The 22309-nt window shown below is 53.1% G+C and overlaps 1 protein-coding gene across 8 annotated transcripts in view; it reads right to left on the bottom strand.

The window, feature by feature from the left end:
- Positions 1-616: 616 nt before the first annotated feature.
- Positions 617-22309, bottom strand: part of TTLL1 (tubulin tyrosine ligase like 1) — a 35650-nt gene continuing 13957 nt past the window's right edge. For 7 of the 8 annotated variants that reach the window (XM_043882066.1, XM_043882062.1, XM_043882063.1 and 4 more), the window contains 8 exons: positions 20012-20220; positions 18407-18587; positions 16946-17080; positions 15582-15690; positions 11924-12067; positions 8639-8725; positions 6045-6208; positions 617-906 (listed from right to left, as the gene is read on the bottom strand). In XM_043882066.1, the coding sequence (XP_043738001.1) occupies positions 777-906; positions 6045-6208; positions 8639-8725; positions 11924-12067; positions 15582-15690; positions 16946-17080; positions 18407-18587; positions 20012-20220 (1159 nt within the window). In that variant the 3' untranslated portion in view covers positions 617-776. Of the gene's footprint in view, positions 907-6044; positions 6209-6746; positions 6958-8638; positions 8726-11923; positions 12068-15581; positions 15691-16945; positions 17081-18406; positions 18588-20011; positions 20221-22309 lie in introns of those variants that run through there. The other variant, XR_006336718.1, reaches the window with a different exon arrangement.

Below are 22309 nucleotides of genomic sequence, written 5' to 3'. Positions count from 1 at the left end.
TGCCCTGTGCATCTCTGCCATCTGGCTTTTCCTGAGTCGCATCCTTTATGTAAACTGGTAATCGAGTAAGTAAACTGTTTCCCTGAATTTTGCAAGCCCCATTCTCAAATTAATTGAACCCAAGGATAGGGCTGTGGGAACCTCCGACTTGTAGCCAGCTGGTAGGAAGCAGTTGACAACTGGACTTGACTGGCGCCTGAAGTTGTGAGTGTGGCGGGCAGCCTTGTGGGGCTGAGGCCGGCCCCGTGGGATCTGACTCCATCTCCAGGCAGACAGTGTCCAGAGTTAAACCATAGGACAGTGGTACCCAACCTTTTTGGCACCAGTGACCCATTTCATGGAAGACAGTTTTTCCACGGACTAGGGGGTAAGGGATGGTTTCGGGATGACTCAAGTGCATTACATTTATTCTGCACTTTATTTCTATTATTACATCAGATCCACCTCAGATCATCAGGCATTAGATCCTGGAGGTTGGGGATCCCCCTGCTGTAGGATATCTGGGGCCAAAGCAGAACTGCTTGGTGTGGGAAAAATCCTGATACGCCTGGAGTCAGAAGTATTGTGAGGGTGGGAGCGAAGGAGAAACAGGGATGTTCCCCCAATAACAGATTCCTTAACCTTTCAAAGAAGTGCCTTTATTTATTTACAGGGTTTAGGAAAGGAAAAAAAAGCTCTAGAAAAAGGAAATTCCAAAATAGGTGTCTTCGGCAAGGGTCGGGCAAGGTGGCAGGTTCTGACTGGGTCCGGGCTGTAAGTCTTGCTCTCACTGGCGGTCACTTCCAGGTGGTGAGGACGGTCCTCCCGGCATCTCTCAATCGGCTCCCTTTGGGCCCCAGCGACTGGCCCGGCCGGCTTCTCAGCTCTCGGTCAGCCCCGTCGCCCTGCGCCAGCTCCTCGTCGTACCTAGAGACAGATGGAACGTCTCCAGGGTTCAGCTGCAGCGTCGCCACGGCAACCAGAGAAGCAGCCCACGTGCCTCCAAACCCGCCTGCCCAGCAGGTGGCCTTGGCAGCCCACCAAGGGCCACCCCAGGCCACAGAACACATGAGCTCAACCTTGTTAAAACTGTCACTGTGGACGGGTCCCACACCCTGCAGCTGACATTTTTATACGGGCCACCAGACTGAGTCTGGCAATGACCTCGAGGAAAGGAATGACATACGAGGGTAGCCAGGGAGACAAGCGGTGTCTGGAAATATGTTACACTCAGCACCTCGCTCAGCATCTGTGGGGTGAGGATGACTAACCCCGGGCCAGACAGGGCGCGGGGCATGGGTGACCGGCCCAGGAGGCGGTGGCCAGGACAGGGAGAGGCCAGTTTCACCTCCACCAGCCATGACCTACCCATCCCTCCCCACCGATGCTCCTGCATCGGGCTTGTGCGGTGCTACCGCGCCGCCGGGGGAGGACGGACGGCTGGCGCTTTTACACCAGAAAGAACCAAGCACCTCAGCGCCCCTGACCACAAGGCATCTGGTGACACTTTCTTGCTGGGGTGGGGCCCCCATGAGAAGGGTGAAACCCGCAGCAGGTGTTTCGGGCCCTGGCACTGCGCAGGCTCTACGGACGGCGTCTCCTACCCCCCGGGGCTTCCATCACCCTCCTGACTCAGATCTGTAGGCATCATGAGTCCCAGTTCCTGCTGGAGGAAACTGGGGCTCAGAGAGGTTTAATCAGTGCACTAAGGTCGCACAGCTGGTATGTGCCAGAAAGAAAGAAAGTGAAGTCACTCAGTCATTTCCAACTCTTTGCCACCCCGTGGACTGTAGCCTATCAGGCTCCTCCATCCACGGGATTCTCCAGGCAAGAATACTGGAGTGGGTTGCCATTTCCTTCTCCAGGGGATCTTCCCGACCCAAGGAGCAGGCAGATGCTTTACCCTCTGAGCCACCAGGGAAGCCCAGGTACGTGGCAGAGGTAGGGTTAAATAAAACCCAGGACTTCGGATTCTTGGAGAAGGAAATGGCAACCCGCTCCAGTATTCTTGCCTGGAAAATCCCATGGTTGGAGGAGCCTGGCAGGCTACAGTCCCTGGGGTCGCAAAGAGTCAGACAAGACTGAGTGACTTCACTTCACTTTGGATTCTTAATTTGGAACTTATCACCCTGCGGCTCAGAGTGTGAAGCTTCTGTCTATTGTTCAAGTGTGTGCGTAGGTGTCACTGCTGACCACACCCTGGCTGAGCACCCACCAAGATGTCCACATCAAATGCAAAAAGTACTAAGATGCTCAGGGACGTTGCATTAGCTACGTTCTGCTGACTTCTGGAAGAGGGTGTGTTTCCATTAAAGCTTATTCCCAGAATCACCATGCATGGGTTGACAGTGGGCTGGGTTAGAGATTTCTAAGGATGAAGGGTGCATTTTCTGCATTGAGGGTGAAAGGGGAGGGTGGGGAGGAGGGTGGTGGTTCCACCTGTGTGTGTGGGGGGGGGGGTCTCCCAGGAGGCGTCCTGGCCCCTCTTCCCGCCAGGGACTCTTGTTCATACGTTATCACTTTATTCGCTTGGGTCGTGTCTACCATTACTGACCAAAGGGCTGGAGTGACCGCCCCCTCTATCTGGCTCATGCCCAGCACCCAGTCGTGGGGAGCGTGGGTGCAGTTAAGAACCTGCTGAATAAGCAGAGGGGAGACACACAGGTGGGCTCCAGGTTCCCTGGGCATTGGTACTGGTCAGTGCAGTTTGAACACAAACAGAAATGAGCGCTTGGTGAGCAGCTGCCATCTGGGACGGGCGGCTCCTGGGGCTGCCCACTGACAGGGCGAGCGTGGAGGAGGGTCAGAGACCGGATGGCGCTTCTCAGGCCCCTCCTGGGCTGGCACGCTACTCTCTCGGGCTTTTCACAGGCAGGATCCACTCACAGGGGTCAGAACAGTCATTCTTAGAAGACTGTAAAAGCAGACCTGGCATCTTCTGAACTGGGCTCTGGACGGAGCAAATGCAAAGTGCCAGGCCCTGTAGCTCCGAGGCTGGGATGGAGAGCCTCGGAGTGGCAGCAAGAGTGTCTACGTCCAGGTGGCACACCAGGCTTGTGACCACGGGCAAGGGAGCCGGCCCCCGCTGGGACACCTGAAGGGCTCTTGAGGGCACCCAATGGAACGCAGAGTGCCCAGCATGGCAGGGCAGGATGGAGCCTGTGATGTCGGGGGCTCGTACGCCCCCCTCCCCCAGACCCATCGTCCCCGCTCCCCCAGCACCTCGGCTGCAAGCCCACAGACTCTGACGGGTCATCTGAAGCACTGGGGAGCGGGCCCTGAATGGAAGAATGCAGAACCATAGGCTCTGCAGTGGAACCTTCCTCATTACCCCACCTAGGGAGGGGGTGGCCGAATGCATTGCGGGGAAGGTCACCTTTTTGTCTCTCCAAGTGAAAGCGCTAAGGCTCCTGACCATGTGTCTTACTGGAAACGGGGCGTCTACCCACACCCTCAAGGGGGCAGTGGGTTGATGGCGGGCAAAGGGCCCCACAGGCTCCCGACAGCCCACTTTCCCCACTTCCCCAGCACCCTCAGCTCGATGGAGGGGGGCTCACCCAGCTCCTGGCCCCCAGTCTCCCTCCACACGCACAGCCCCCTCGCCTGTCTCGGGGCTGTCAGGACGGAGCCCACAAGGCCCTGCATCACGGTTATCACAATGCACCGCCCACAATGCCAACCCTGGGAGGCTCTGGACGTGCCCCCACCTGGCCCCACCCCCAAACTCTTCCTCTGTGTACAAAGGACTCTGTCCATCGTCAGCAGTGGACAGAGCCTCCCCCATCCTCGCCTCGTCCTGGAAGGTCCCTGTCACCTTCCTGCTCTGATTCTGGCTTCCCCTCTCGCCCCTCGAGTGGGCCTATCTTCTCTCCCACCGACCATGCCCCTGGGTCTGCAGGGGACCCCGCCCCCACAACTTGTCTCCAAAACCTTCTCCCCAGATCAGCAGAGTCCACCAGCCTTCCCCGCCTTGTCGGTCACCTCTAATCCTCCAGGTCACTGACCCTAATTCCTTAAGATTCAGGCTCTCGGCTCACTGCTGCTGGCGACCTCAGTGACCAAACAGGTGAAACCTGGTCCCCTGACCTACTGTCCTCTCCAATGACCTCCACCCCAGCTCAGTCCCACCCCTGGGGCACCCGATCTCATCACGTTCGGTGACCGTGCCCCTTGAGAAACCTCAGCCGCCAGCCTCACCCTGACCTCTGCCCCTTGACCTCTGGCCCTTCTCTTCTCAGTTCAGTGTCTGACAGCCCCCCGCCCACCCTCTCCCTGTCCTCAGCTGCTCAGACCTGCTGTTTCCTGTCCTGCCCCCTCACCTGGCGAGCACCCCACCCTGGGCACTTTCATGCTCTGCCTACTCTAGGCCTCATCCGGGTAGCAGACATACTGGAAGACACAACCAACCAGCCAGCTGGTCGCCCTTTAGGCTTGTGCCCACCCTGCCCGGGCCCCAAGTGCTGCTCTTGTGGACTCACCTCCCACCCTGCCGGGGCCGCAGACTTACACCCACGCAGCAACGGCGCTACCCGCCAGGAGCCTGGGATCGGTGCACAGGTGTAAAGTCCACAACTTCTTCATTGCTTTCAAATGTTAAGTGACGGGCTTCCCTGGTGGCTCAGGGGTGGAGAATCCGCTTGCCAATGCCGGGAATGCGGGTTCGATCCCTGCTCCGGGAAGATCCCACACGCTGCGGAGCAGCTAAGCCCGCGCGCCACTACCACTGAGCCTGAGCTCTAGAGCCCGGGAGCTGCGACTACTGAATCCCAAGCACCCTAGAGCCCGTGCTCCACAAGAGAAGCCACCACAATGCGAAGCCCGAGCACCCTGCAACGAGAGACTAGCCCCCACGTGCCACTAGAGAAACAGCCATACATAAATAAAAATATTTTTAAAAATTAAAGAAATGAAATTTAAACGTGCGTTTTGACTTTACAGAAATAGGTAATGTGATCCTAACAGCTTCCGTCCTTGGGCTTGAGTGCTATTTCCCTCTTTTCTTAGCCCTCCTTCCCCGGCCCACGCCCTCTGCAGCAGAGGTGCCCGTGACGACCCCCTACGCAGTGTCCCTCCACACTTCCTGCCCCGTCCGCTCTCGGACCAGCCGCCACATGCGGAAATGCCGGCCACACTGGGGGAGGGGGCGTGGTGACCACCGCCCGCGTCACACAGATCATACCGCACACCCTTCCTGCAGCTCCTCCCCCCGCCTCCCGGCCCCCAGCACAGCCCCACCCCAGTCCTTCCAATATCCACTCACTCCTCCACCGCAAGAACAAGTCGGCCCCGCTCAGCCACTGCCCTCCTGATGGGGTCTCACTTCCCCCCACTTTATGTCACTACCAGGGTGCCACGTATCCCTCCGAGCCTTTGTTTCCTTTTGTGTAAAAGGGAGCCGGTAACAACCCTCACCTCACAAGGCTTCCGGGGAAACGAGCTGTGACAACGGGTGTCAGGCCCTAAATGTATCTGCCTTCCTCTCAGCTGTATTATCCCCACTGAAAGGTGTGCACCAGGTTCCCCTGTGGCTCAGGCGGTAAAGAACCCACCTGTGATGCTGGAGATCCAGGTTCGAATTCTGGGTAGGGAAGATCCCCTGGGGAAGGGAACGGTAAACCACTCCAGTATTCTTGCCTGGAGAATCCCCTGGACAGAGGAGCCTGGTGGGCTATAGTCGGCGGGGTCGCAAAAAGGTGGACGTGACTGAGCGAGTAATACTTTCAAAGGTGTGCAGACTGAGCTCCTCGTGTCACATGGGTCTTGGGGGTGGACCAGGCGTGGCTGGCCACTGCTCCATGGTGAGTGACTAGCTCCGCCTTGACAGCTCACCTGGCCAATGCTTTGTTAATATTTCTCATGCATGAGACTAGACAAAGGCCTGGTTCAGCACCCAACACTTGTCAGCAACAAGATCTTTCCCATAACATCAAAAGGCAAAATACTCTACCTGATAAGGCAAGTCCACATATGCCTAGAAAATCCCAGTTGGGCCCTGGCACGCCCCCCACCCCCCGCCACACCAATCTGACACTCACGCGGCCAATGGCACAAACCCATGAACTCACAGGATTTCATAATTGCCGAGGACTTCCTTTGGGGGTGACTTGTTCCATTTACAGTCTGGAATTTCACCATTAGGGACCGCGATGTTGAGGGTGTCGTTGATCAGGTTGTACTTAAGGATTCGGTCATTAGCAGTGCTGGAGGTGAGGGATGGGGACGCGTTGACCTGCGAGAGGAGAGGAGAGAGACCATGCCCTTCAGCTGGATCACCTACCTACCCTGGGGTGCAGGTAAGCAGGGCAGAAGCAAACACTGGCCACCCCACAGCGCAGGTAAGGCTGTCGCCTTACACTGTCATACCTAACACCTTCAGGAAGCACTTCCTGATCTATTTCTTTAGGTGAAATATAACTTGGGGAATTCTTTGGGAGTCCAGTGGTTAGGACCTGGCACTTTCACGGCTGGGGTCCCAGGTTCGATCCCCGGTCAGGGAACTAAGATCCCACAAACTGTGCAGCTCGGCCAAGAAAAAGAAAATAGTCATCATAATAATATTTAAAGACAGGATTAGGAACAGAACCTACAAATCAGTCACCACACAAATACAGATCTTGGGTCAACGTCCACCACAAATATAACTTCAGCATCTACCTGTGTGGTGAGCACCGTCCTTAGCATGGAGAGCTGCCCAGAGCTTTGCTGACATCAGTGACCCCCTGACCCTGATCGAGCAGCATCGTGGGCTGAAGTAAAAGGAAGTGCACCTGTGTGCTGCCTGGCCAGCAAAGCAACACTCTGACCAGAGCAGAAGCCCATCCAAAAGTGGAGAGTTAGTCCCAGCGGCCTCTGGGGAGGCAAGCGAAGTCACCGAGCACAGACGTTCACTCTGCCGAGTCCCGCGGGCCCTCAGTCAGCGCCTATCGATTCTCACTTTGCGCACAGTTGTAACGACCTTGGTCGGCCGCTTTCTCGGGCCTGGGGGGGAAGAGGCAGCAAATCTGAAAGTTGTTCAGGTTCTTCCCCCGAATGGTCAGACCGTGTGTCTGTGCTGCCGGCGAGGCGGCTGATGTGTACAGTGGCAGGGGCGGTGCGGAGCTCGGGTGCCCTGGAAATTACCACTGTGCTTTATCATGCCATCCTGTGATTCTCATTACAGACATGTTACAGTTCAGATCTATTATTTAAAAAAAAAAAAACCTTCACAGTTAAGATGCTAGTTCATCAAGGAAAGCTTGACTTCCATTGAAGCTATGTAAGATAGAGGAACTTCATGTTGATGGACATGAGTTTGAGCAAGCTTCAGGAGTTGGTGATGGACAGGGAGGCCTGAAGTGCTGCAGTCCGTGGGATCACAAAGAGGCAGACACAAGTGAGCGACTGAACTGAAGATGGAGGAAAAGGAAATATAAATTACTTTATGTCTGCAGTTAAGACTGACTTTGCCACTTCTCTGCAGGTGTGCTAAGTCACTTCAGTCATGTCCGACTCTTTGTGACCCCATGGATTGTAGCCCGCCAGGCTCCCCTGTCCATGGGATTCTCCAGGCAAGAATACTGGAGTGGGTAGCATGCCCTCCTCCAGGGGATCTTCCCAAACCAGGGATCAAACCCGCCCCTCTTATGTCTCCTGCTGGAGACAGGCAAGGCAAGATCTTTACCACTAGCCCGGCTATCTTTCTACATGTACATATGTCTACACACACACACACACACGCACGCACACCTCTTTCTCCTGTAACCTGGCTCTCCCAGCAGCTTCTTGTGAGGTCCCCACTTTCCCTGCGAGGACCGCTCATGATGACTTGTTCAGGAGACTCAGCTTTGGCTGGAAACAGCCTGAGCTGAAGGGCATGAGCTGCACCCGCCTCGTGGGTCACACAAGGAGATGAGCAGGCAGAGTGGAAGCCTGCGCCGTCACTGCCCGCGGCCCCATGCCCCTCTCCCTGGCAGCAGAGCAAAGCAGGACCACCCAGCAAGGTGGACTCTGTGTCTGGTCCTTGATGGACATGCCAGCCAGGAAAAGAGCACATGCACCCCCTGCTTTCTAGAACAGCCATCACTACATCCTGTCTGCGCCTTCAGATGGGCAGATAAGTCCACTTCCAAACTAAGCCTTTGTCCCGAGAGTACAGCGTTCCTTATCTCTGGATAGAATGCTGTTGCCTCCCAGGACTTTCGGGGCTGTGAACTTCCTTCCTGAATGGGAACAGTGTCCCCCAAGAGGACAGGGTGGGGGCCTGTGGAGCTGGACTCACCCAGAAGGACCCATCTGGAAGGGGGAGAAAAATAAAATAAATAAAAGTACTTCTGAGGAATTCCCTGGTGGTCCAGTGGTTAGGACTCCAAGCTTCCAGAGGTTCGATCCCTGGTCAGGGAACAAAGATCCCCACAAGCTGCACAGTGTGGTCAAAAAAAAAAAAACCCAAAAAAAAGGAAGTAGAGCTGCTGGCTCTGGCTCTCTGGGCTGGGCTTGCAGGAGGTGATTGACGGCAGTGTGCACATTTCCCAGCCATCAGCAAACCCTCAGACTTGAGCACCTGCCCTGGTCCCACCGCCCCCGTCTCCACCCGCCCCGGCCTGGGGCCTCGGAGTCGGCATGGGCAGGAGCGCGGGGAGGCCGTGGGGTGGCCAGGTGCCAGGTCGTGGGGCGCGGGTACCTCGATCAGCCAGGGCTTCAGCTTGTCGTCGATGATGATGTCGTAGCCGTAGCACTCAAAGCAGTGCTTGTCGTTGTTCATCACGGGCTGCGGGGAGAGGACGGCGGTTAGAGCCAGGCTTGCGGGCCCGGCCGAGACCCCTGACGTCGTGCACGGGCGACACATCACGCGTGGGTCTCACTTCTGAGACCAGTGGCTCTCCGCCTCCCCCTTCCCCGCCCCGCTCCCTCTCCGTGGGGCTCCATGGTGGACGCTCCCCTCAACCTCAGAACAGGCATTCGGGAAGCAACCACTGTGTCTCACTCATCAGAGGCTCAATGACCAGCAATGAAGGTCTCCACTGGCACAAGACTGTCCTTGGAGTGGACAGAAGTCCAGCTCCAAGTCTGGGCACCCGGAGTTCAGGCCTATGCAGCCTCGACACTCACACACACACTCACACACACACACACACACGCACACACACACACATACAGAGACACACACACATGCACACACAGAGACACACACACATATGCACACACAGACACACACACATGCACACACAGAGACATACACACACATACAGAGACACACATACACACACACATTCACACGCACACATACACACAGACACACATACATGCACACATGCACACACACACGTGCATGCAAACACACACATATACTCACGCACACACACAGAGACACACACGCGCACAGACATACACACATGCACGCGCACACACACATGCACGCACACACAGGGACACACACACAGACATACACAGACATACATGCATGCATGCACACACACACACACACACGTGCATGCACACACGCACAGGGCCCATGAGGCTGCCAGTCCCTTCACAGGCCCATTGGGATGCAGCTTATGAACCTCTGTTCTCTGTGACAAAAGTCAAATCCATTTACTTAAGACTTCTGGATGCTCTTCTCGGTTTTTAATTCCACTTTATAAACTATTCTCCAATTGTATAAAAAACCCACCAGCTGCTTGTTTACAACACAGATTCCACGCTGCCTTCTCTGGGAGCAGGCCAGCACACAGTGGTGCTGCCCGGGGTTGTCTCTGCACCCCACGGCGAGGGAGAAACACAGACACAACCGTGAGGACCGTGAGGGCTTCTGACCCGGCAGTGGTGCGTGACTCTACTTAGTACACGGATTAAGAACAGGAAAACACCTAAGGAGCGGGGAGCCCAGTGCAGCCCCACTTGTTGGAGGAAAACCAGGCTGGGGGGAGGTTGTTTCATCACATGGAAATCTAGTGGAACCACTGCATTTCCACTGAATTCTGGTGTCCTGACCCGGGTACTGCCCACACCACAGTCGCAAAGAGCCTCTGCTGAACAGGAAGTCACAACCCTCTGTCATCCCCCAGCCCCACTGTCTCTGGCCCTCCGAGCATCCTGCCCCCAAGCTGTGGCTCCCAGCTTCTCCATCCTGTCCCACATCCCATATCCTGGGGGTCTGGGTCCCCGACGTGGTCCGCTCCCCGCACCAGGCCCTTCTCACAAGGTACCGCAGCCGCCTGTCTCCCTGACTATCTCTCCCCTAAATTCCCAGAGGGCAACACACTTGGTAAAAACAAGGCAACAAATAGTGGCTAAATGAATAAAAACGGAATAAATGAATCCCTGCTCCCCAAACCCTCAGAGTCTTAGAAACGCCACAGCTTTTCAGCTCGAGGCCAAAGCGCAGAAGAAGACCCTCAGAGGCACCTGCCAGGGAAGCCGGCCTCGAGACGGCTGACCACCCGGGGCCAGGGTACAGGCGTTCTTAATTAGACAGCCACGAACTGTCTCAGATTTCTCAGAGCTCAGCCAGCCAGGGGGACTGAGGCCGGCCAGGAAGGAGGTGGAGGGAGCTGGTTTAACCAGGCACTAAGGCGCCCACATCACCTGTGTTACAGCCTGGCTTGAAATCTGAGTCCAGGACTCCACACACATCCCCACCGTGACCCCCACCCAAGCGTCGAAGTTCAAGACGTGGCTTCCGTGGGGTAAGAGACATGGAATGTGGCCCCAGAGACGTCTCTGACAGTGAACTAGACCAGCCAGGCCCCGCGTTCTTCCCTGTCGCGTCTGCCCTGTGAGCCCGAGACGCAGACCGGAGGAGCTGGCAGGGCTCTGGAGCACTTGATGAAACAGGAAGAGCTCGATTCAAGACGCGGGAAAGCCAGGGTGGCCACCAGAAGCGCCACTTTTCCGTCCATAATTTACCGGGCTGTTTCAACAAAGCTTTCCACACATAGGGGAAACAGTATAAACTGCCATTTTCAGAGATAAAAATGGGAGTTGGAGGTCTCCCCTGATGGCCCAGTGGTGCTCCCAATGCAGGCGACCCGGGATTGATCCCCATTCAGGAAACAAGATCCCACGCGCCAAAACTGATTTTGCATGATGAAACTGACACCCAGCCCAGCCAAACAGATATATTTTGCTTTAAAAAAAAAAGGGAGAGGGAATTCCCTGGCGGTCCGGTGGTAAGGACTCGGTGCTCTCACCGCCGTGGGCCTGGGTTCAGTCCCTGGTTGGAGAACTAAGATCTCACAGGTCCTGTGCCCTGGCCAAAAAAATAAAGAAAGAAAGAACAGGGGGTGGGGGAAGACCTTAGTCTTCCACTGAGAAGGTTATGTGTAACCTATGTATTTTCACACACATCCACCTCGCTGCCAAGCCCATATCACCCTTCCTCCAAAAGAGCTCGTCTCCCCACGCTTCCGAGTCGGGGAGTGAAGCTCTGTCTATGGCCCCTCAGCCCCCAGAGTGTGGCCACCTCCTCCAGTCTGCCTTCTGCACTAAAACTAGCAGCCTGCATGCTGGTGCTCCAAGGTGCATTCTTTTCTTTTCCTTGGAAAACAGATGTGCACCTGCTTTAGGACAGTAAAATAAAGCAGAAAAACCACAAACCAGCCAACAGAGAGGGAACATAAGTAAAAAAGAGGGGGTCGCTCCCGCCCTAAATGTCCATGAAACAGCAGAGCAGGAGACCTAAAGACAAGGGGGCTGCTGAGAAGCCTATCTCCAAAGCTGCGGCCTGTGACAAAGGCTCACTCTCCACTCAGGGGGCACAGAAGAGCCAGGGGTGACGGACGTCCAGGGGACCCGGCCCGTCTGTGGAGGTTCCGAGGCCGCGGCTGCAGGAGGTTAAGGCCATAAAAACTGGTGGTTTTAGCAAAGAGCCATGAGTGCTCCCCAATCCCAAACGCTTCCCGGGTTTGTGCTGTCTCCTCGCTCTCTCTGCTCCCGGGGCTCCCCCGATTCCCACCGCAGGGCTCACCGCCACGGCCTTCAGGGACTGCACGATGATCCAGTGGATCTCGTCAAACAGCTTGCTGGTCACCTCCTTGCCTCGGGTGCTCTCCAGGTAGAGCCGCAGGTTGTTCACGGTCCACTTGCCCCCGTGGATGTGGTTGTAGTCCTCCTGGCCACGGAAATGGGGGGGGGGGCGGGAATAACCCAGAGCTTGTACTCACCCTTGAGCATTTCCTGGGGCCCTCCCCCATGGGGGCAGGCTCCCCGGGGGCAAGGCACGTGGGCTGCGCCCCTTGGGGATCTGAGATGTGTGTTCTTAAAATACAGTCATCCCTGGGTATCCTCAGGGGACTGGTTCCAGGGCTCCCTCAGAGTCCAAAATCCCTGGATGCCAAAATCCCTTACAAGAAATGGCACAGCGTTTGCGTGTAACCTACACACATCCTCCCCATCTCCCGTGTCCTTTAAATCACCTCTAGATTACACATCGGGCTTCCCCGGTGGCTCAGGGGTAAAGAATCCACCTGCCAATGCAGGAGACGCAGATTTGGTCCCTGGGAAGATCCCCTGGAGAAGGAAATGGCTATATACTCCAATATTCTTGCCTGGGAAATCCCATGGACAGAGGAGCCTGGCGGGCTACAGTCCATGGGGTCGTAAAGAGTCAGACATGACTGACTAACAACAACATCCCTAAGAGAAATCATAGGAAAAACTAGGCTAACTGTCCAGCAGTACCTTTCCTTTTCCAGTCACAGATTCTTTTTACCATCGAGAAAAATGTGCTTACTTAAAAAAAAATTCTAGAGGCGTGAAGTATACACTTTATGCAAAACACTGCCACATGCACAGATATATAAAACGCGACTACATATCTGTTTGCGGCCTGTAGGATCGTTATTTTATCAGAATGATCTCACAGCACTGTTCTCCTATCAGCTTGCAAAGCTGCATTTCAGGACCTGGCCCTGGTCTCTGATCTCCTTCTCTTGCTCATCCTCCACCATGGGAAACCCTCCAGCAGTCAGGATGAATTTAGCCTCCTGGCGGGCACTCCCAGGGCAGCTCTGAGGTCTCCTGACATTCTGTTACAGGCAGTCCTTTGCAATCGGCCCCTCTGGGTGGATTCTGAATCTCCTGAGGGCAGGGACTGTCTTGCCATCCTGGTACGGAGTGCAGGGTGGTGCTCTGCACCCAGGGGGCCCCGGGTGGACAGGCAGACATGCTGCTTCACAGCCTTTCTGTGTTCAATATAACATCGGTTCTCTCTGCAATGCTAAACTAGAGCCATGCAAGGCTGAAACAGAGGTTTCTCAGAGTAAGCACTTTTCTACGCTAAAAAGCAAAGCATTTACAAATAGGATCAATGTGGCAAGTACTGCTGCATCTGGGTCATGGAGAGATGTCAGGTTGACGTATTGCTTCTGCTCTCTCTTCTGCCGTTTTAAAAGAATGGTTTCTGGGGACCTCCCTGGTGGTCTAGTGGTTAAGACTGTGCACTTCCAATGCAGGGGGTGCAGGTTCGACCCCTGGTTGGGGAACTAAGATCCCGCATGCCAAGTGATGCAGCCAAAATTAAAAAAAAAAAAAGAATGATTGATGGAAATAGTGACCTAGCGACTGATGTCCTGAGAAGCCTCGTCAGATGAGACCACCCTCCCAATTTCGGTCTGGCACCCCCAGACCGAGGCGGCTTTGCAGGCCAACACACTGCACTGTCCTCAGGACAAGAGGTCAGTCACTGTCATTTCCCAGCTCCGCCCAGACTTCTGGGAACGTGCTACTTGGCTACGAAGGGTCTGGCGTCGCTGCTCAGCTGTCCCCAAAAGGCTGGTAAGTTCTGTGCTGTGTCACCTGAAAGATCTCTTTCCTGTTCTTGTGAATATGACATCTTGATCGCATTACCCCTTCTCCTCTAACTGTGAACCTTGTAATGATGCTGCTCTCAGAAAAACCTGATGGGCAGGTGACGTGGGGTCGGCCTCACATGGAAGCCTCCTGCCACCCTCAGTGACAGGTGGCCGTGGTCACATCATTTCACGACCAGCAAGGTAAAAACCAGGGCTGCTGTCTGCGAGGGCGGCTGGGTGACTTGCCCAGGTCACACCGCGGGTGAGTCATGGACATCGGATCGAGCCCAGGCGTGTCTGACCAAATTCTTCAGTAGAGTTACTCAGAAAAGCTTGTTTTCGATCAATATTTACCCTTTTTCTACTCCAATTACAGAAAAAGACCAGGGTATTCAGGCTTCCATTCAAGCAAGATGCAAGTAGAAGAGGGTCTTTCACAGATAAATGAGACCTCTGGGACTTGTTCGCCAGGACTGGGTCAGAGCCTGGGCACAGCGCCCCATGTCCCAGCCTTCACTGGCCTCCCCAGGGCTCTCTCTCGCCAGCACCCTCACTCGGGGCTCCAGCGGCCTTGACCGCTTTCAGCTCCTGCAATGCTCCTTGGGCACGGGCTGTGCGCTCTGCTAGAATGTTCTATCTGCACCTCCACCTGGGGAACCCTTGGCTCAGACTTCAGGTGTCTGCTCAAGCCTGCTTCTGCACAGCAGCCTCTGGCCAGCTGGCCTCCGGGAGCCTTCATTCCAAGCTCCTCTGGCTCTGGGTCTCTACCTTCAGAGTACGCAAACTGTTTGTGACATGTTCCTCCACACGATTACTGGACAACCGTCTCCCCTGCGGGCTCTGGGCTCCATGAGAGCAGAGATCAAGGGAATTTCTTCCCATCACTGTGCGTGTGTGTGTGCGCTCAGTCACGTCCGACTCTTTCTGACCCCATGGACTGTAGCCTATCAGGCTCCTCTGTCCATGGGATTCTCTAGAAAAAAATACTGGAGTGGGTTGCCATTTTCTCCTCCAGGGGATCTTCCCGATCGAAGGATCAAACCCACATCTCCTGTATCTCCTGCCTTGCGGGCGAATTCTTTGCCGCTTGAGCCATCAGGGAAATGTACAGAGACAAAGCCAACTGGTGGTTGTGTAAGACCCGGCGCTCTGTGTGTGAACTACAGGTTTAGGATTTTGTTGAGGTGATGGTGGTGGTGGTGGTTGTGGTTTAGTCACTATGTCGTGTCTGACTCCTGCGGCCCCGTGGACTGGAGCCCGCCAGGCTCCTCGGTTCATGGGATTTCCCAGGTGAGAATGCTGGAGTGGGTTGCCATTTCCTTCTCCAGGGGATCTTCCGGGCCTAGGGATCAAACCCGTGTGTCTTGCATCTTCTGCATTGGCAGGCGGCTTCTTTACCCCTGAGCCACCTGGGAATACCGCCCATCACTGTAGCCCTTAGTATGGGGCCAACCCAGGCAGGTGCTCAGTGAGTGAATGACCATGCACGAATCCTCTCCTATAATCCTCCCAACAGCCATAAGGTGAAGATATTACCTCCTTTCACAACTGGAGAGACTGGGGCTCTGACACTCAGTTAACTTGTCCCCAAGGTCACAGAACTAGAAAGACAGGGCTTGGACATGGGATCTTCTTTCTCCAAGTGCCCCACCCCGACACAGGCTGGCACTCAGCTTGGGCAACCAAACTGGATGCCTGGGGCTCCCCCTCATCAGCGCCAGGGCATCTTGAATACAACTCTTCTACCCACCCACCCTGTCCTGCAAAGAGAAAAACAAAGAAACCCACGACATCAGTCCGTTTCCTTACGCTCAGCTGAGAAGCAACACTTACCCCGTGTTTCTGAATGGCGACATTGGTGAGGTGGACAAACATGTTGTCTAGCTCACTGGTGCTCGGGGTGTATTTCACTGTGCAGAAGCGGCAAAATCCAAGTTTATACCTAGGTGGGAATGCGGGTTAACTCAATGCTCTGAGGACAAGCATAAACAAAACAGCACACTTTTTTGTCTTAAAAGAGCTGCCAACACGGATGTACCTAGAGATGGTCATACTGAGTGAAGTGAGTCAGACAGAGAAGGAGAAATACCATATGACATCCCTTACATGTGGAATCTGAAAAGAAACGATACAAATGAACTTATGTACAAAATATAAAGAGACTCACAGACTCAAGAGAACCCACATATGATTGTCAGGGGTTGGGGGAAGGATGGGGAAGGGATAGTTAGGGGGTTTCAGATGGACATGTACACGTTGCTATATTTAAAGTGAATAACCAATAAGGACCTCCTATATAGCACAGGGGACTCTGCTCAAAGCTTATATGGTAGCCTGGATGGGAGGGGCATTTGGGGGAGAATGGATACAGGTATATGTATGGCTGAGTCCCTCCACTATTCACCTGAAAACTTTACAGCATTATTAATCGGCTATACCCCAACACAAAATAAAAAGTTTAAAATAAACAAACATATAGATAAAGACAAAAAATTGCAAAAAAAAAAAAAGCTGCTTTTCGTTTTGATCTTTTAGAAGAGTTACCTTGTAAAATTTTTATGGTTCTTTTTAAAATAAGGGGTTTATTAAGATATAATTTATATGCCATAAAACTCATCCACTTTAAGTGTACAACTCAACGGTTTTGAGTATATTCAGAGTTGTGCAATGATCACCATTACAAATCTGCGTCACTCCAGAAGGAAACCCTGTGACCAGCTGCAGTCACTTCCCAATCCCAGTGCTGGGCAAATACCAAGCTTCTTTCTGTTCCCATGGTTCTGCCTATTCTGGGCATGTTGTGGAAGCGGAACTGTACAACACGTGGCCTGCTGGGTCTGGTTTCTCTCTCTGTGTATGTTTGCAAGGTTAAGAGAGTTGCTTCTTATTTTCAAGATTCACATCACTGTCAAAGCCACCGTCTTACTCAACACAGACCCTGTGCCAGGCACTGCAAGCTCGGGGAGCTTGACCAACGACCAACCTACCAACCCCTGCAAGGGTCCTGAGGGGTAGGAGGTGTCATGTCAGATTGGTCTTTTTTTTTTGGCCACACCTTGTGGCTTGCAGGATCTTAATCTCTGACCAGGGATCAAACCCAGGTCCCCTGCAGTGGAAGCACTGAGTCCTAACCAGGGCACTGCCAGGGAATTCTCAAAGCACAGTTTTAAGGATGGAAGCAAACCCCCAGCTCTTACATGTAGCAGCGCAGCGGGCGGTACGTAGACACCAGAACGTACAGGCGCAGGTCGAACTTCCTGCCGCCGATTAGTAACGGGTTGTTAATGTACAGAGAGATCACGTAGGCTTCCTTGGTGGACTGAGTCATGAACCTGGGTGCGGCAGAGAAGGCTGAGCTTAGATGCAAACATCAGAGGGCTTTCATAGAGAACAGACCTGAGGTTGCCAAGGGGGAGAGGGGATCAAGGAGAGATGGTTGGGGAGTTTGGCCATCAGCAGTGGCATTAATATTATATACAGAATGGATAAACAAGGTCCTACTGTAGTGCACAGGAACTATATTCAATATCCTGTGATAAACCATCACGGAAAATAATATGAAAAATATATATATATAACTGAATCACTTTGCTGAACAGCAGAAATTAACACAACATTATAAATCAGCCTTACCTCAATAAAATAAATTTTAAAAGACCAGAGATCTATGGCTGATTCATATCAATGTATGGCAAAAACCACTATAATACTGTAAAGTAATTAGCTTCCAACTAATAAAAATAAATGGAAAAAAAAAAAGAAACTAAAATTTTCTAAACTCAAAAAAAAAAATAAAAGACCAGAGATCTTTAGTTGGCTGGTGACAAGCTTGCTGCCATTCATCAGGTGACAGGCTGGTTCGTGGGGAGGAAACAGGGGCTGGGGGGGTGGGGGCAGTATCCATAGAGGAACCCCTGGGGGCTGGCATCACGCGGTCAGACTTCAATGCAGGACACGAGGCGATGTCCCTGCCATTCCTGGGAAATCCTGACATCGCCCACCCCTAAAGGGTGGCACCCATGGTCCAGGCACTCCCCAGCAGTGAAGAACCTCACAAAGGCAAGGAGTGAGGCTCAGACTAAATCTCCGGAGGTCCTCTGCTCCAAGGAGCCCCCAGCCCAGGGAGGAGGCCTGACCTGACTGCACCTAGGTCTTCTCTTACCCTGGCCACACACACTGCCCGGTGCTCGGGTCCATCTCCAACTCGCCCCCAGGAGGCTGGTGCCACTGTGTCCCCAGTTTACCCAGATGAAAACCCCGAGAGTCTATACAACAAAACTGACTCAGGCGGTGAGTGTCAGACAGAGGCGCAAGCCCAGGCACCCAGGGGTTAAGGACATGCTTTGCCACCTCAGAAGTGCCAGGACTGGACGGGCCTCCCCCCAGCTTTCAGAACAAAGAGCAGCTGGCAAGGCTCCCTGCTCCTGCGACCTTCCCCTGGTTCACACACCTCTCTCCAGGTGAGACTCTATGCCTGGTGATGCTACTGTGGCCACAGGGCCTTGCCCTGCCGCCAGGTGTACACCTGCACAACGGCTTCACACCCGGGAAAGCAAGCAAGCCCCCGCCCCCATCCTCGCCCAGCCCACCAGCCCCTGGCCAAAGCCTAACGACATGAGACAGCTGCTGCAAAGCGCACGGGACACCTGTCTACTTACGAAGATGTTTTGCTGTCCCGGGACCATTTCTTGATCTGTGAGAGCTTGTTGATCAGGAAGATGCCCTTTCCCTGGGCTTTGCCACAGGGTTTCATAATCCAGGTACTCGAGGGGCTTTTCCGGAACTCCTCCACGAACAGGTTGTAGTCGGCGGGCAGCATGTAGGTGACGGGGACAAAGTCTGAGGATACGGGAGAGGGGACAGCGATGAGTCAGCCCAACAGGGGCCACAGGGAGAAAAACACCGCCACTGCCTTTTCAGAGCCTGTGTCGTTACCTCGCGCCCCCTGCCCAGCATCTGATGGAGCAAGGGCTTCCGCCGTTCAATCCATGTGAGACGGGTACACCTTGTTTTATTGCGCTTCACAGATAATGTGTTTTTTTTTTTACAAAATGAAGGTTTGTGGCAACCCGGCATGGAGCAAGTCTGCTGGCACGATTTTTTCCAACAGCGTTGGCTCCCTTTGTGTTTCTCTGTCACATTCTGGTAATTCTCACAGTATTTCCAACTTTTTCATTATTATGTTTGCTATTGTGTTTGGTGAACTATGCTAAGCAATCTTGATGTTACTGGGTGGGCTGAGACTTATGGAAAAACCCAAGGGAACTTTCTGGCCAAGTCAATGCTACTGCAAAAAAAATGACAACTCACTGAAGGTTCAGATGATGGTTAGCATTTCTAAGTAATAACGTATCTTTAAATGAAGGTGTGTGCATTGTTTTTTAAGACATAATGATATTGCACACTTGACAAGACTACAGTTTAGCACAATGATAACTTTTACATGGATAACTTTTACATGCAGTGGGAAACCAAAAAAATTCATGTAACTTGCTTTATAGCAACGTTTGCTTCATTTACTTCTTATAACTTTGTTCTTTTTATTTATTTTTGGTAGCACTGCATGGCTTGTGGGATTTTAGTTCCCTGACCAGGGATTGAACCCAGGCCCCTGGCAGTGGAAGCATGGAGTCCTAACCACTGGACTGCCAGGGAATTCCCACTGTGGTATTTGCTTTATTGTGGTGGTCTCAAACTGAACCCACCGTCTCTCCGAGGCCTGCCTGTAATGAGTTCTCTTTTAGATGTGTGCCAGTTACTTTATAAATCTGTATCATTTAATCCCTACAGCAACCTCTGAGCTCAGCAGAGGTTGCTATTATTCCCACTTATCAGATAAGGAAACTGAGGCCCAGAGAAGTCACATATCATTTTCCCCAAGTGTGCAAAGGGATTCTGAAGCTTTCCGACAGCCCAGCTTTTCTCCCAGGATGCTGCATGGACACACTGCTCTCTCCAGGCATTCCCAGACACAGGATTTATCCCTCCCAGCAGTCTGCAGCCCATGGAGTGGCCCCTGCCCTCCTGAGCACATTTCCAAGGCACTGACACAAACTCAAGATTCCAAAGCTGAAGCCCTCCTCGCCCCCTGCCCTGCTCCTCTGTATCCTGTAAACACTTGGAAAGAAAGAGGTGCCCACAACTCGCACAAACACATTCATCCCTCAAAACCAACAGCTGCCATCCCCGTGCCGTGTGCCGATGGGGAAAAAAACACCACGGCTATTTATTTAAAAGGTGAGGCCAGCGGAAAGGACACGAACCCAGGTAGAGGTACTTTCCGCTTTCGTCCTTCTCCGCCAGTGGGCTCCCTTCCTTCTCCAGCTCCTTCCTGTATCTCTTGATGTTCTTCACCATCAGGTCCTTCCGCGTCAGCTCATAGTGGTTCGGGAAATGGTTGACTATTTGATCATCTGAGAGCCGGTAGCCAGTTTCGACACTAAAGACATTGCGGATGGTCTGCACGCTCATCCTGAAAGAGAAGCGAAGAAGGGACATCCGGGATGAAAACTCAGGGTGTGTCCACGTGGAAGGAAGACTCATTAAGGCCCAGGAACCCTCGACCAGGAAGCATGTTCCTCAGAGCTCACCCGTCCCCACCCTGCACCTGAGCCCAGAGGGATCCAGCCCATGGCAGCAGGATGCGTGTCTGTGACTGTATCTGAACAGTCTGGGGCGGGGGCTGTTCTGATTCCGTGCCCTGACTGGCTACACTCTCTGGCACAGAGTAGATGCTCAATAAATGTTTCTCAGTTAATGATAATATTACTATATCGTACTAATGAAAGGCAGACCCTTTCTGACCATGAAGTCAAGAAATTCATTGACTCAATATCTGCACCCCAAGTCAGGAAGAACAGGGACCCCTTAAAATCAAAGCCCCAGGGACTTCCCTAGCGGTTGTCAGGGAAGTCAAAATGGAATTAGTCTTGTTCAGGCTTCAGAAGCCGGAGAGCAGGCCTCTGAATGACTCCTCACCCTGCCTGAACTACACGCCTGCCTGCAAGCACATCAACTGCTACCAGCAAGTCAAGCGGCACTTTGGATAAGAGAGGGAGTGGACCTTGGATCTTCTCTTGAGCCCCTGGAGGCCTGGCCAGCCCTCTGGGGTCAGGAGAATCCTGTCTCACCAGGTGAGAGAAACAGGATGGTGAAAGTTAAAGTAAAACCAGAGCTGCATTTCTGCAGTTTACACAAACCGTTGATAATATCAGCCTCCAAAACTGCAATCTGAAGTCTCACCCATTGGGTGGGCACGCCATCCGGGACCTTTTCCCAACTGACACTCCAGATACTGAGGGATATCCCAGTGCTCGTCAAGTCTGGATGTTGGTTGGCCCAGTTTGGCGATGTGCGTGCTGTTACTTTCCTCTTGTTTCTATTTTTCTTCTTTTAATGATTGTATATTGAAATTAAGTCAAGTAATTCTCTATTAAATGTTGAAATTGTTTGTGTATAACGAGTGTTTCTTTTGTTAATGAATCCTTCGAACCTAAAACTGGCCAGGGATCCCCCCTGCATTGGGAATGTGGAGTCTTAGTCACTGGGCCCCCAAGAACTCCTTTTTATGTTATATGATATCCTATTTTACACTGTAACCACAATGAGAAAAAAAAAAAAAAAAGCAGCAGTAATTCCTGAATACCATCAATGTTACTCAGGGTTCGAATCTCCCCAACAGTCTGATAAATACCTTTCACAGCTTTTGCAAATAAGAAGCCAAACCTTCTCATTAGTTGCTCTCCTCTCACATGTCTATAAATCTATACATTCTCCCCCACCTTCCTTAATTTTTTTCTAGGCAATTTATTTGCTGAAGACACTGGGTGCCTGCCCTGCCGGGGCTCTCCCAGCGTCCTTGTTTACCATGCTCCCCGGGGCCCTGCACGTCCTGTGAACTGGGGGTCCGGCCGAGAGGACCGCTGAGCCGCAGGCGGATGGGAGGAGGAGCCGTGTCCTGGGCAGTGTGAGCTCCCACTGGCCGGCACATCCAGCCTGGAGCCTTTCCCCTCAGGATGTCGGTGACTAATCCGCAGCTCCACCCAAGAGAAATACAATGTGACCCACACAGCTGAGTCACACGGTGAATTTTCTAGTGGGCACATTAAAGCAAAAGTTAAAGAGGCAAGAATAATTTTAATCTGACTCACTGGAGAAGACCCTGATGCGGAGAAAGTTTGAGGGCAGGAGGAGGAGAAGGGGACGATAGACAGTGACATGGTTGGATGGCATCACCGACTCAATGGACACGAGCTGGGGCAAACTCTGGGAGACCGTGAAGAACAGGGAAGCCTGGCGTGCTGCAGTCCGTGGGGTTGCAAAGAGTCGGACACAACTCAGCGACCGAACAACAAACAACAGTCCAACATCTTATCATTTCAACATATAATCAACATAGAAATTAGTGGTGAGGAATTTCACATTCGATTCTCCATGCTAGAACCGGGAGCGTACACCACACTCAGGCACACACATCTTTGTTTGCATCAGCCACACGCAAGTGCCCGGTCGCCCTGTGGTCAGAGGCTTCCGTCCTGCACAGACGTAGATCCTTGTCTCGT

This window comes from Cervus elaphus, chromosome 22 (assembly GCF_910594005.1).
Source record: "Cervus elaphus chromosome 22, mCerEla1.1, whole genome shotgun sequence".
NCBI classification, from domain to species: domain Eukaryota; kingdom Metazoa; phylum Chordata; class Mammalia; order Artiodactyla; family Cervidae; genus Cervus; species Cervus elaphus.
The sequence above is the reverse complement of the archived record's forward strand: the minus strand, read 5'-3'. Positions and strand labels throughout refer to the sequence as shown.